This window comes from Durio zibethinus, chromosome 20, assembly GCF_047325235.1.
Source record: "Durio zibethinus cultivar Kanyao isolate XHJ-2024 chromosome 20, ASM4732523v1, whole genome shotgun sequence".
Classification (NCBI taxonomy): Eukaryota; Viridiplantae; Streptophyta; class Magnoliopsida; order Malvales; family Malvaceae; genus Durio; species Durio zibethinus.
In genome coordinates this window covers 4,840,536-4,854,714 of record NC_143181.1, presented here as the reverse complement: position 1 = coordinate 4,854,714, position 14,179 = coordinate 4,840,536, and the positions used below count along the sequence as shown (strand labels likewise).

The window sequence follows — 14,179 nt, the reverse complement described above, 5'->3', positions numbered from 1 at the left end:
GTATTAGGAGTGTTGCAATTTAGGGTTTTAAAAAAACATTTGGATTATTAGGGTTTTTAAAGAAGGATTTTGATTGATTTTAGGTTTTGTTTTTACTGAGTTGGAGTTTTGGGAGTATTGCAAATTAGGATTTTATGGAGAAGAGGCTAATGTTGGTTGAAACTTGCAAAACTTGTGTGAAACATATGCTATTAAAGATTTTTTGGGAACTAATAGAAAGGTAAAGATTTGCTAGTAGAAATGCTTGAGTCAAATGTTTTTGTATAAATATTATATTTTTGTTGATTTAGTATGTGAAATTTATGTCTAATTTTATATTTAAGAAGTTTTTTATGTGTTACATCAGTTTTGACATGTGTGGTTGAGTGGTTTTATATGTCATTGATTAGGTTGTGTTGTTAAGATTTTTAAGCCCTCTATTGTTATTTGGTCGCATATGTTATTGTCTGGTCGCATGTGTTATTGCTTGGGTTTTATGTTGTTAGATTGTTATGCTTAAATGTTGTTGAGTGGTCCCACATGGATTGTTAAGCCATATGTTAAGTTGTATCTACTTTTGTTTACCTTATTGACTTATATTACCTTTTTTCTTTTGGCAGCATATGGAGAACTATCAATCTAAAAATCTTTCATGCATAATTTTGTGCGTGACCCTAATATAAGATATACCAATTATGAGGTCAATGACGTTGAATATGATATTGATGAAATTTATTATCTTCATTTGGTTAAGCTAATAAAGATAAAAAATTATGCTAACATTGGTAATATTTTCTTTAAAACTCCTAATGAAAATATGAACGATTGGTGAAACTTCAGATGTTGGAAAGAATGAAGGTGATGATACTAATGTTGAAGATAGTAATGGTGAAGGTAATGTTCATGAAGATGACAAGTCAGCTGATAATAACTTGTTATATGATGTGACATGTTTAACAGATAATGATGAGAAGGTTAAAGAAGCAATGGAGATTGTTAGGCAATGCTGTAGTATAAAAAATAAACGAAGAAAAATAAATGATAATGAGGCGAGGCCTAGTAATGATAATGAGGCTAGGCCTAATGCACCAAACCAAACAACTAAGGTAAGACCTAGTACTGAAAAAAAAAAGAGTAAAGAAATTTTAAAAAAGAAGCAAAATAGGCCAGTTCCATCTTTTAATGTTGAAAGTGATCATAGCATAGATGGATATGCAATAAAGTATCCTAAATCTTCTAAGCCTTCAAGTTATGAATCTAAGAAAAATGATGATGGTGAAGAAGTTGAATCATTACCAAGAAAAACTAATTTTTCTTCCTATGATCCAAAATCTTTTATCCCTGATCTTGAATTAGGTCTATTATTTAAAAATGTCATTTAGTTTAAAAAAGTTATGATGGATTATGATGTTTACGCTAAGAGGGATATTTGGTTTATTAAGAATAAGCCTAGAAGAGTGAAGGTTTTATGTGCTAGTATATGCCTTTTTCAATACAATACCAGCTATGAAGATAGAATAAAATGCTTTCAAGTGAAGACATTATCCAATATCCATAGATGTAATTGTAAGTACAAGTTATTGATATTAAATGCAAAGTGGTTGTTTAAAAAACTTTTAGATAAGATAAGGAAAGAACTATACTTGAAGCATACTGAGCTACACACTCATATTAAATAAGAGTTAAAGTGTTTTGTGTCTATTGATAAAGTTAAAAGGGCAAAGCTAATGATATTGGCTAGTATGCAAAATATTTTTTCCAATAAGTTCTCTAAATTGAGAAATTAAACTGATAAGTACCTCAATCAAAATCCTAGTAGCACTATTATGATAAAAACAGAGAGGATTGTTCTTACTTCACCATCATATTTTTAGAAGATTTATTTCTATTTTACTACCTTTAATGAATGATTTAAAACAAGATGTAGGAAAATTATAGTTTTAGATGGTTGTTTTCTCAAGGGTTTAGTAAAAAGAGAGATATTAATTGTTATAGTTAAGGATGCAAATAATTAGATGTATCATGTTGCTTGGGTTGTGGTAAAGAATGAAAAATTGGATTTATAAAAGTGATTTTTGGACTAAAAACTTATTTTGATATAACCAGTAATAAACCTTGGACTATTATTAGTAATCCACAAAAGGTATAATTTTGTACCTTATTTACTTAATTAGATTTTATTTTTGAAGTCTATTAACTATAATTGCTTTTCACTAATTGTGTTATCTTCGTTGTTTTGTAAGGACTTACAAATGTTATAGAAGAAATGTTCCTTAATATTGAGCATAAGAGGTGTGCTTAGCATATACATGCAAATTTGAGTTGGAGCCATCGAGGCAAAATAATGAAGAAACATTTTTAAATGTGTGCAAATGCTTTAATAGAAAGATAATTTGAAGATATGTGAGAGCTATTGAACAAAAAAGATAACTTTAGATCAGCAAAGGAAGACTTGTTCAAATATCCCCAAAATATTGGTATAAGGTTTTCTTTAGAACAAATGTTAGGTGTGATGTGTGCCACAACAACTTATGTGAAACATTTAATGACACTTTGGTCAAAGCTATACATAAGCCTATTATCACGATGCTTGAAGAGATTATAGTGGCTATGATGATAATGATAAGTGAGAAAATAAAGTTTTTAGTAAAATGGGTGAAGAATCATGGCGCACTGGTCATGGCAAAATTGACCAAAAATTTGGAAGAAGTAACTCAGTGGCATGTTGTTTTTAAATGGCAATGATGGATATAAAGTTAAATGTAGTAGGATGCAATTCATAGTCAATCTTGCTAGAAGAACATGTGCCTACAAATCATGGATCTAACTACTATCCATGTTGTCATGCTATTTGTGCAATATTTGATGATGGTGATTGGCCTGAAGAGTACATCTATGACTATTGTTCAAATGAAAGATTTGTATTGACTTATGAACATATTTTACAGTTTATCAATTGTGAAAATCAATGGCCAAAAAGTGAGTTAAAAGTTATGTAGCCTCTTTTGGTTAGAAGAATGCTAGGCTTGCCACAAAAGAATGGAATTTCAAAGTATGGTGAGTCTAAAGCTAGATATAAACTATCTAGAAAGGGCATGATTATGACTTACTAGCTTTATAAACAACCAGAACACAGCAAAGCTAGCTACCTTTAAAAAAGCAACTTTGTTGGTACATCTAGCTCAGTAAGTTGTTATTTTTAATACATTTTATTTGTTCATATGCAAACTTGACTTAGTTCTTCTCCAACTATTGCAATGGTTTATTATTTGTTCTTAGGTTTCAAAATAATCAAGTGGTTCAGCAAAAGGAAGAGGCAGAGGTAGAGGTAGAGAAAAAGGAAAGGGTAGGGGTTCAGGACCAACTGAATCAATAAGAGGAAAAAATAGGAAAACATCTTTTTAGTAGAGTAGTGCTACAACTTGTTTATAAACAAATTGTGCAAATCATGGTTTAGAAGAGGTAAAAATTATTACTAACATTGTCTTGCTTTTAGTGTTTTTAAATTCTATATTTATATTTATATTAGTTGTAAGACTAGCCCAAAAAAAATTAAGTGGTGTGCAAATGATGCTCAATGTGACTGCAGGAATAATGTTGTGATTAGATTTATCTTTTATTTGGTTGAATTAGATTTATTTTTTATTTGCTAGATAAGATAAGGTTTTCTTGATCTGTACCAAAAACAAGGATGCCTAAATTCTATATATGATTTAGACATCTCATATGTCTCTCTAGGCATATTTTTAGCTTATGTGGTAGTTTATACCTCTTGCATAACTATTAGATGTAGCGATTTTTCCTTCACAGTTTTGCTTCAGTATTACTTTTGTGATCTAGCTTTTGCCTTGAAGTTAAATGTATCTAATATTTATTGAATAGCTTTTTGCTTATTCAAAAATGTTATTCTTGGTATTAAATGTGAATGAAATTGTATGAAGTATGATTGGTATAAATAAGGCATATGCATTAACTATTTATTTGTGATCCATAAATGTATATATAAACAAAAAAGTGTTGATGTAGAATAAACATGAAAGTGTTACTCAATAGCAAGCATTACATGCAATAGGCTAAGGGAAAAGAAAGCAACAAAATAGGCCACCATACTTATTTGGCATTGGTTTATATATTGACTTAGATGCAAGAAATTCAATTCTAAATGTAAGTACACTGAACTTTTCAAATTGATAGCTATTTGTGTTTTTAAAAATAAATTAATCTTTTACTTTTTTTTTTAATTCTATCTTTCCTATATAGCCTAGGATACCAAGTGAAACTTTAATTGATGAAAGCAACATAAGTGAAGATCATATGTTAACAACAAGAAAAATTGAATATGAATGTTTATATTAGTTAATTCCATAACATTTCTTTTGTTGAATTTATTATATGGCAATTTAAATTGTTAATTGCCTTTTGCCAAATATAATTCCAAATTTATGGTTTAATGTGGATTAATTGAATGATGTTATATATAACTTACTTTTAGACTTATTTTCAGTTTATGACATTTTGTTAAATGGTGTTGTATATGGATGTTAGTGAAATGAATATTTTTTATTATAGATTTTTATCTATTTTATTTCTTGTTTTTTTTTGTTTTCTTCTTTTATTTACAAGTCTTGATAGTGATATTTATTTTTTTCTTATTTATTTATTTTTATTTTTGTTGTATAATACACAAGCAAGTCTAAATGGTGAATAATATTACTTGTTCTTTTCCTATTTATTTACTCTTTTATTTCTTTTATATGATACATGAGTAGGTTTGAATGTTAAAAGATATTAATTGTTTTTCTCTTGTTTATTTCCTTTTTTTTTAATTTTTATTGTATTACAATTTTGACTACAAGTGCAATATTATTTATTTATTTTTTTACAAAGTGTCATATCAGTAATTCACTTAAATATCATTTATCATGTCATTATATCAATTGTTAAAGTTAGTTTGATTTAATGAAATTTTATTTAACTATATTAATTTAAAAAATTTATAGATTTATTTACATAAAAATAAAAAATAAACTAATTCACATATAATCAAACTTTAAAAATTTAAATCATTGAGAGCTTATTTCAATATTAAACCTTTTATTTATTAGCAATAAATCGAGTCAAAAGATTTTTTTGGCCGATATCTAAAACATGCACCATTATCAAAAGGGTCCAGGTTCGTAAGTCGTAATCGCATCATTTTTTCTTGCCTTTTCAAAAAGCTTACTAATAAAACAACCCCACGTGCCGCTACCCACCGTCCATTCCCACTTTTCGACACGTATTCAAACATGACGCGCCCCATGTTTCTCTCCTTCATTGGATCCTTCTCTTTAAAAAAACATGAAAAATATTATTATTATTATTCAAATTCCCTAATCATCCTTTTTCTTATAAAACAGCCCTTTGCCTTTCACGTGAACACACCCTCTAAAACGTCACCGTTCTAGCCTCCTAGTCTATGCGCACTACGCACCCTTTTCCACCATTCAAATAAGTGAAATAACCAAGCCGGCTCCACTCAACTCTGCAAAACTCAATAACTCTCAAAAGCTTACGATAGTCGTATGGAGAAAAACGCGGTGGTTTTGGTTCTGAGCGTTTGGCTTTTAGTTGGAGGTTCGGAGGCGGGCACATTTTCGTCGAAGTTGATCCACAGGTTCTCCGACGAGGCGAAGGTGCTTTGGACTGCTCGAAACGGCAATGTGGCTAACGGTGTCGTTTCTTGGCCGAGGAGGAATAGCTTGGAGTACTTGGAGTTGCTGATAGAGAACGATTTGAAGAGGCAGAGGATGAAGCTAGGCTCTCAGCATCCGTTGCTGTTTCCTTCTCAAGGAAGCGAAACCCTCTTCTTCGGAAACGAGTTTGACTGGTCAGCTTTTTTGAAGTTTCTTTTTACTCTCTTTTTTTTTTTTCAACTTATTTTCCGTTTGTGTCTCGAGAAAAGTAAAGAGAAAAAGGAGTGGAAAAGTTTCACTTCTTTATTTTTTTTTTGTTTTGCAGTTTATTTTGCTTTCTAATTTTTGTAGTCAATAATTTGATTCGTATTTTAAAAAAAAATTTCAGGTTACATTACACATGGATAGACATAGGGACACCGAATGTTTCATTCCTCGTAGCATTGGATGCGGGGAGCGATCTGCTGTGGGTCCCATGTGATTGCATACAATGCGCTCCTTTGTCTGCAAGTTACTATAATTCATTGGTAATTTATCAATGTATTGCCATTTGTTTTATTACTACTTCTCCCCTGTTTAGCTTAGAGTGTTTACTTACTAATAATTTCTAAGGCTGTTTTGCTATTGTTTCAGCTTTTCAACTGCTTTGCATGCTTGGGGTTCTTGCTTCTCATTGGCCAATGAATTGGGTCTTTGTATTATGATTACTGGTTTGATACTATTAAATATACATATGAGGTTTAATAATGACTGCCGAAGATTCATTTCAAAAGCAAGTAATAGCTGTTTTTCTTGTTAATATGAATTTAACTATGAGTTTGTGGTGGTGGTGGTGGTAGAATAGGATAGGAGAGTGGTGATGACTTTTAACTTCATTGTAATTCAAAATATTGGTTATGGAAGATTGGATAAACTTGCTTATAAGCTTGGTTAAAGATGAAACAAATTGGTAAATGAATTTTGCTATTAAATTTGCTTAAGTTAACAGGACATTCTACCTATTAACCATAAGTTGGCGGCTGTGTTAGTTTTGTTTGAAGTGGTGGTGGTGGTGGTGGTAGGCGGGGAGTGAAACTTTCACTGGAAAGTAGTAATATTTCTTTTGGACTACACATTAGTGGGATAGTTAACGTTGTTGCTTCCATGATTGCGGACTAGTTATGCTAAGAATTGGTAACCGGTTCCCGGTTTAGCATTTTAATTCCAATGATTGATTGGCAGGTGCTCCCACGTATTTGGGGCATCTATTGTGCAGGATAAAGATCTGAGCGAGTATAACCCATCTTTGTCAAGCAGTAGCAAAAACCTGTCTTGTAGCCATCAGTTATGCGAGTCAAGTTCATACTGCAAAGGGCCGAATGATCCCTGCCCTTACATTATTGAATATGATTCGGATAATACCTCAAGTTCTGGATATCTGGTTGAAGATAAATTACATTTGAAGTCATTTACTGACCATGCAGCGGAGAGTTTGGTTCAGGCTTCGGTCATAGTTGGGTGTGTTTTGATTGTTCTTGATGTCATTTGATCTTTCCTTTTTTTGGCCAAAGACATATGTGATCTGATACGGCCAAATTTGTCTGGCTCATGCTTTTGTTAATGATGTTACTTGCTTCTTTGTTCACTTTATCTCAATTCAGCTGTGGGAGGAAGCAAACTGGTGGCTATCTGGATGGAGCTGCTCCTGATGGCCTAATGGGATTGGGACCTGGAAACATTTCAGTTCCAAGTTTGCTGGCAAAAGCAGGATTGATTCAGAATTCTTTCTCAATTTGTTTTGATGAGAATGGTTCTGGAAGAATTTATTTTGGTGATAAAGGGCTTGCGTCCCAACAATCTACTCCATTCTTACCAATAGGAGGAAAATAGTATGCCATCTATGTGACCCTTCTATATGTTCTTTTTGTTTTCTTATTAGCTAAGACTTTCTTTTATCTGGTGTTATGTTTGCTACTATTTATTGGTGGTGGAAGTTCAGCAATTTTCTTGCCAATAATTGTTTCAGTGAAACATACTTTGTACGAGTAGAGCATTTATGTGTCGGGAACTCTTGTCTTGAGAGATCCGGATTCTTAGCACTGGTGGATAGTGGCACATCTTTCACATTTCTTCCTCCTGAAATCTATGATAAAGTTGTTCTGGAGGTTCATCATTTTGTCCTTGTCGTTGTTATAGAAATTATTGTGTTTATTTTTTTATGGCCTGAAATTATTGTTCCTTTTGTTACAGTTTGATAAACAAGTAGATGCGAGAAGGATTAGCTACCAAGAAGATCTTTGGAAGTACTGTTATAATGTCAGGTTGGATGTTTGACATTGTTTGAGAGGTTTGGAGGCCTTTTTCTTTTTCTTTTGATTGACTGCTGTTTCTTTCCTTTGAGCAGTTCACAGGAGCCTTTCAAAATTCCTAGCATGAGACTTAAATTTGCTATGAACCAAAGCTTTGAAATTCATAACCATATTTATTCCTATACTGATATTGAGGTTAGTCTCCTTTTCTTGCTTATATTAAATGTGAACTTAAATTTGTGACTGTTTAAAAGAATATAGTTTGCAGAATAAGTTAAATCAGAAGTCAATACGAATTTAGCTATAGAGTACGAGGTACTTGCATAGATTTGTCCGACATAAATTGTGCATGTGTCAAATTTTGTTACAATTCCTTTGTATGAGGGATATGTCCCCTTTCTGAGTTTGTACTTCTTCCTTATGATTATTATACGATGGGAACAGAAAACTTACTTAAACTTCTTTTTGATGCAGAATAACAAACGTTAAGTGTAACAGAATTTCCCCTAGACGCTTCCTATTACTTCTTACCTTTTAGAAAAATTTTTTTCTTACTTCCAGATTTGTTTTACTGTAATTAGGGTGGTTTTTCTCTAAAATCTCCTTGGACATTATCGACAAATTCATCTAATTCATGTTGCTTCCATTCATTTATTATTATCTTTCAGATTTTTGGTTTCCAAGCACACTCTAGGGTCTGGGCTAGTCCTAACATTCTAAGTTTTGAAGGAAGTATAAATTGTCTTGACATTGTTGTGCAGGGTTTTACAGTGTTCTGTTTAACTGTATTACGCGGAAGCGATGACTTTGGTATCATTGGACGTGAGTCTACTCTCTGTCTTTCCATATTCACCTGTATTTCTTTATGGCTTTGCTATCTTCATGCCTCTGTGTGTGTATTTTTAATGACACTGGATCAACAAATGTGTTGCAGAAAACTTCATGACAGGCCATCGCATTGTTTTTGATCGAGAAAATCTGAAGTTGGGTTGGTCACATTCCAACTGTAAGTAATAGAGTAGATCTTTCCACCCTTTCTATTAGCTATTTCATTTGTCCTTTTCTTTTTTAATGGCTTCTTGTTTATCTTGGGTTTACATGTCTAGATCTAGATTGAAGAATTTCTTTGTTACTAGGCATAAGAGTTGAAATTAGTGAGATTTCATCAATCATGTTCTGGAAGAGAAATCGGCTTTCCCTCCCTTGTAGTTTTTAAGATACTAAAGCTCTTGTAACGACCAAAGCAGCATCTTGTGGAGCAATACATTCTTCTTCTCGTCCAATGATTGATGAATAAACTCCTGATCAATTCTCTGCCTTCATATCCTTTCTTGCTTGTGAACCACTTGTACCATGCCCCACTCCAATCTCTGCAGGATAAACAAATGATTGCGGGGCTTGTTCTTTGGCATTAAAAATAGAGGGTTATAGTCAGTTCTAGTCAGGATAGATCGTGCACTTAATTGTACTACAACTGATTATTGATGAGTAATGCCCATGTTATATCTATTTAATTTATTATTTGGAAAAAATGGTGGCCTACTACTAAGTGACTTATTTTTATGATGTTTGTCATTTTCTGCATTAAGGTTATTAACGTATCTCAGTCTCAGAAAATATTGAACTGAAATTTCATATTAGAGGTGTTATTTGTTACTGGAAAATTAAGTTGGAATAGGATTTATGGCAGACATTGTAAAATATCAGTAACGATCCCACAGTTTTCATTCATCTAAGAAATTGATGGTGCTAAGTAACAGACTTGAATTGTGGATACATATACATGTATTTATATACATAAACATATACATAAATATATATATTTCTGTATAATGTTACATTTTAAAGGTAGCAATAACTTTAATTATACAGGAGCAGTGCAAATCATTGCTTTTTGTGATTCCTGTATTTTAATATTTTTTATACTTTCCTATTTTACATTATTTCCTCAATAATCATGTATTGATCATATTTTCTGGTAAGAAGCAACATTAGAGTTTGTCTACAGTTTTCCCTCTTAAGCTCTCAATATGCTAAAGCAAGTAAATGTTCTTTGTTCAACTTCATTATTATGTCCTGAAGTAATCCCAAATTGCATCGGCAGGTCAAGATGTGAGTGACAGATCAAGCGAACATCTCACGCCATCTCCCAATGGTGAATCTCCAATACAATTGCCGACCAATGAGCAACAGAGCACCAATAATACACCAGCAGTTGCTCCGACAGTTGCAGGAAGGGCTTCCACAAAACCTTCTGTGGCTTCACCACTGCAAATTCCCACCGTTCTTTGCCTACTGAGTTCATTGCTACTGCTAAGGTGTTTACTTTAACCATTAGTATTTCTCTCTTGTAAATCCTCCCAATTCTTGTCAGCTTTACCAAATTGCGAACATTGTTCACTTTTTTTTTTCTTCTTTTAAATTTATCAAGCGGGGTTGGTAGTAAGAGCAATATTTTGTTCAGGTAAATCTACTTCAGGCTTATGTTTGCTTTCATTAGTATTAGTTTACTGATGCTGAGTGTACACGTAATTGCTGCGAAATTCTTCTGATCCAATCCATCTTTGTCTTTTTGGAATTTGTTTTTAGTTGAGGTTGTAGGTTTAAAGTTGTATTAAAATGAAAAAATCTAGTAAATTTAATCCATGATATGGGGAGTTGTTTTTAATATCTTGTAAAATCTTTTCTTTTGAATAGAGTATTTAATAATCGTCCAGGAGCATGTTTTGTCTCCAAATATGACCAAACAATCGTCAAAAAAAAAAAAGTTTAGGATGTGGGCCGACTCTTCCAGGGTTAGGCAAATCGTAGATTTTAAAGAAAATTTATATTATATTTACAGATTGTTCATTAAGATAAATTATTAAAAATTATTATAGCAAAAATCGAATTTAAACCTATTCAATTCTTACAAATTTAACCACGGATTGATAATACAGGAAATAATAATTTGAGGTTGGCATTATCGACTCTGTTTCTTGTCAAAAGCAGATGTGGTCCCTTTGATTTTAACATTAAACTTACTCCCAAAAAGCTGGCTATGGATAACCCATAGTGTAATTATCAAAATTAATGCAGGAAAAGAAAAGGAAATTGAGCATGGTGACTTTGAAATGGTGTTACCACCGAAGAACACTATCAGAAACCCTGACCCATTTCTTTTCTTTGGTAACCGGAACAGAGTAATAATCAGACAAGAGAAATGAAATTATGAATCTTTCATGTCAGCTTCAGCATGTCTGAGCTACTGTCCTTCCTCCACAAAATCGAGCTTTTAAATGGTAAGGAATTGTGGAAAAAGCTGCCAAGAAAATAAAGTTGTAAAGACAAATGGTAAGGTTGGATTATAGGTGTGGATAAAAACAGAAAATTTGTCCTTTTTCATTATCGACTTCTATGAGACTGTCATTTCAATTATTGAATTTTCTTGCAGTGTGGGTCCTTCTAGTTCATCATACCAAAATGAAAGGCCACCATTTCTCAATTATTGGGGGGAATATGGGGAAAAATTGGACTTATTTTGGCTTCATCTGACAGACAATGGTAATATCGTGTACTTGTTATATTAATTTCGCTTTTTTCATTAAAATCTTGACTCCTAGGATCTTAGAAAGTCATCCCATTATAAATATGATTAAGATTTTTTTATAAAGTTGAAATAAAAATAAATAGATATTAAGATTTAAATTTTATATTTTTAAATATTAATTTTTATACTATTTTTTTTTTGGCCTCTAGATAGCCTTTGGTGGTGGCATGTGTTCTAGGGACATGCTCTCCCTGACCTTCTCAACACAAGGAAAACTACTAAGGGATGTTTAAAGTTTTACAAATAATATTAAAATGACATGAATAACTACATCCACTTAATCAAAACAGGAATTGTATAAAGGTTTGATTTCAAAAAAAATGATTCTACGTCTAAAGAGAATCAAATGTAAAAGATTGATCATACAAACAATCATTGTCATACTTAAAGAAGTCAATTATTTTAGACTCTCAAAAAAAGTAATTGATCGTCATTGGTATGGAGTCGGTTACTTTGATAAACAAATGCTAAACTTAGATTTCATATAAAATAATAATCAATTGTCATCTTTAAGTAATCAACTGCTATAATTAGAAATCAATGAAATCGAATCAAACTCTAACACAAGCGATTGCTATTATTTGATAATTTTCTAAAAAATAGTTTGAGATTATAGCAATCAACTATTAACAAAAAGGAGTCAATTGCTCTATAAGATGTCATAATTGGAACTTTTTTGAAAATTAAAAGGAATCAATTGCTTATTCCTATATGGAGCAGTGAATTGCTCATGTGTCAAACACTTTTTTAAAATTGAAAAAAATCTATTGGTTTAAGGAAGAGTTGAATGCCCTGTTTTGAATAGTATTTTTAAAATTGGAATTATAAAGGAGCAGTCGATTACCTTCTTGGTGGAGTTGATTGCTTTACGAGAAAAATTATAATTTCTTGAAATATTAAAAATGATTTCTCTTGGAATAAAAAAATCAATCAATTTAATAAACCAATTTGTCTTTAATTATTCAAAAAGAAATCTTTTCAATAAAAATTACAACTTTAAAATTAAATCCCTATAAATGGAAATTGTTATGAGTTTATTTAACATAATTTGAATGTACTTTTCTTCTTGTCTTTAACATTATTTGTTACAGAAAATCTTGTTAAAGACAAAATATTTTCATTTTTTATCAAAGAGTGTTTAGTGATTTGGTTTTTTTAATGCAAAGTAAATCAAACATAGATTTCATTGTATCTTAAATGCTATTTAATTCAACCTCTTTTACAAATTATAATTGGTAGAGACAAAATAAATCTTAAGAAAATTGACATTTGCAACATATCTTGAAACCATTTTTATTTGTAATTGAAAGTTCCATTTGTTTTATTCAACTTGCAAAAAAGAAAGGCTAAAAGAAAATCTCAAGTTCAAACATGAAGTACATATTGTTTTGTATTTTTTGAGCCTTGTATTTGTTGGGATATGGTTCACATGTGAGTAAAAAATCTTACATCATTAGGAAATCTGAATGAGATATCTTATATATGCATGAAAAACCCAAGAACCTAATAGTTTATGTTTTTTGGCTCAAGTGATGTCTAATATGTATGTATAAACTTTCTGGTATGCTCTCATAGGCTCCAAATGTGGTTTATCTCCTTAACAAGTAGTATCAGAATAAGAGTTATTTTGAGAAATCGATACAAAAGCAAACCAAGACAAAAGTAAATTTTGTTTGAGATCGTGGAGGGTGATACCTATTCCATGATAAAATTGACAGTATCAAATTATTCAATTTGAAAACCTATGATGAAAGATCATTTATACTGTAAAGATTTGTATGAGCTGGTATTAGGTGATTCGATTAAATCAACAGATATGAAAGATAAAAGCTAGAAAAAGTTAGATAGAAAAGTGCTGGCTACAATAAAAAAATAAGTTGATATCAGTGTGTTCCATCATGTAACGCAAGAGACAGATACCCACACTATTTGAGAAAATTTTGATAGCAATGTGTGAGAGAAAAATAGGTATGAATAAAGTTATACTTGTTAAAAAGCTTGTAAATTTACAATACATGGATGGACGATCTATTACAGAACATTTGAGTGATTTTTGAAATATATTTAATTGGATGACTACTATGAAACTTAAGATGGATGATGAAATAAAGGCGTTATTTTTTTGGTTCATTGTCAGACAGCTAGAATACCCTAGTTATGATTGTTCTTAATTCAACTCCTGATTACAATGTGACATTAAAGATGATAAAAGACAATATGCTTAATGAAAAAGTAAGGTAAAAAGATGTAAACCTTGAGAATCAAGCTCTAGTCATAGAGAATAGGGGTGAAAACATTTATAGAGATCAGAACTCAAAATATTGTAGTAAGTCTAAACATAGATCCATGTCCAGAGATAAAATGAAATGTTTTCATTGTGGTAAAGCAAGTCATATAAAACAACACTGTAAAATTTTAAAGCAAGAACGAAAAGATGAGAAAGATAAGAGTTCAAATGATAGTAATGTTACAACAATAAATTCAAATAATGATTTAATTACTTTAATTTATACACATAGTGATTATAATCATGTTGGTGATCTCAACATTGAGTGGATAGTTGATACACGAGAAGCATATCATTGTGTTCCTAAGAGGGACTTGTTTATAACTTACAAAATAAAAGATTTTAGTTGCACTAAGATGAA

The 14,179-nt window shown here is 31.3% G+C and overlaps 1 protein-coding gene across 1 annotated transcript; it reads left to right on the top strand.

The window, feature by feature from the left end:
- The first annotated feature begins 5,422 nt into the window (after positions 1-5,422).
- On the top strand, positions 5,423-10,520 carry LOC111315596 (aspartic proteinase-like protein 1). Its single transcript, XM_022917438.2, has 10 exons — positions 5,423-5,848; positions 6,043-6,181; positions 6,910-7,151; positions 7,295-7,522; positions 7,660-7,798; positions 7,884-7,954; positions 8,038-8,137; positions 8,704-8,764; positions 8,877-8,948; positions 10,047-10,520. The coding sequence occupies exons 1-10, from the start codon at positions 5,544-5,546 to the stop codon at positions 10,271-10,273; spliced, it is 1,584 nt and encodes a 527-aa protein (XP_022773173.2). The 5' UTR covers positions 5,423-5,543; the 3' UTR covers positions 10,274-10,520.
- Positions 10,521-14,179: the final 3,659 nt, after the last annotated feature.

Excerpts from the sequence above, each read along its gene's own strand:
- LOC111315596 (XM_022917438.2), top strand. The coding sequence starts at position 5,544 with ATGGAGAAAAACGCGGTGGTTTTGGTTCTGAGCGTTTGGCTTTTAGTT. Across the intron at positions 7,152-7,294 it reads CAGGCTTCGGTCATAGTTGG|CTGTGGGAGGAAGCAAACTG; the intron begins GTGTGTTTTGAT and ends ATCTCAATTCAG. Across the intron at positions 8,765-8,876 it reads TGACTTTGGTATCATTGGAC|AAAACTTCATGACAGGCCAT; the intron begins GTGAGTCTACTC and ends AATGTGTTGCAG.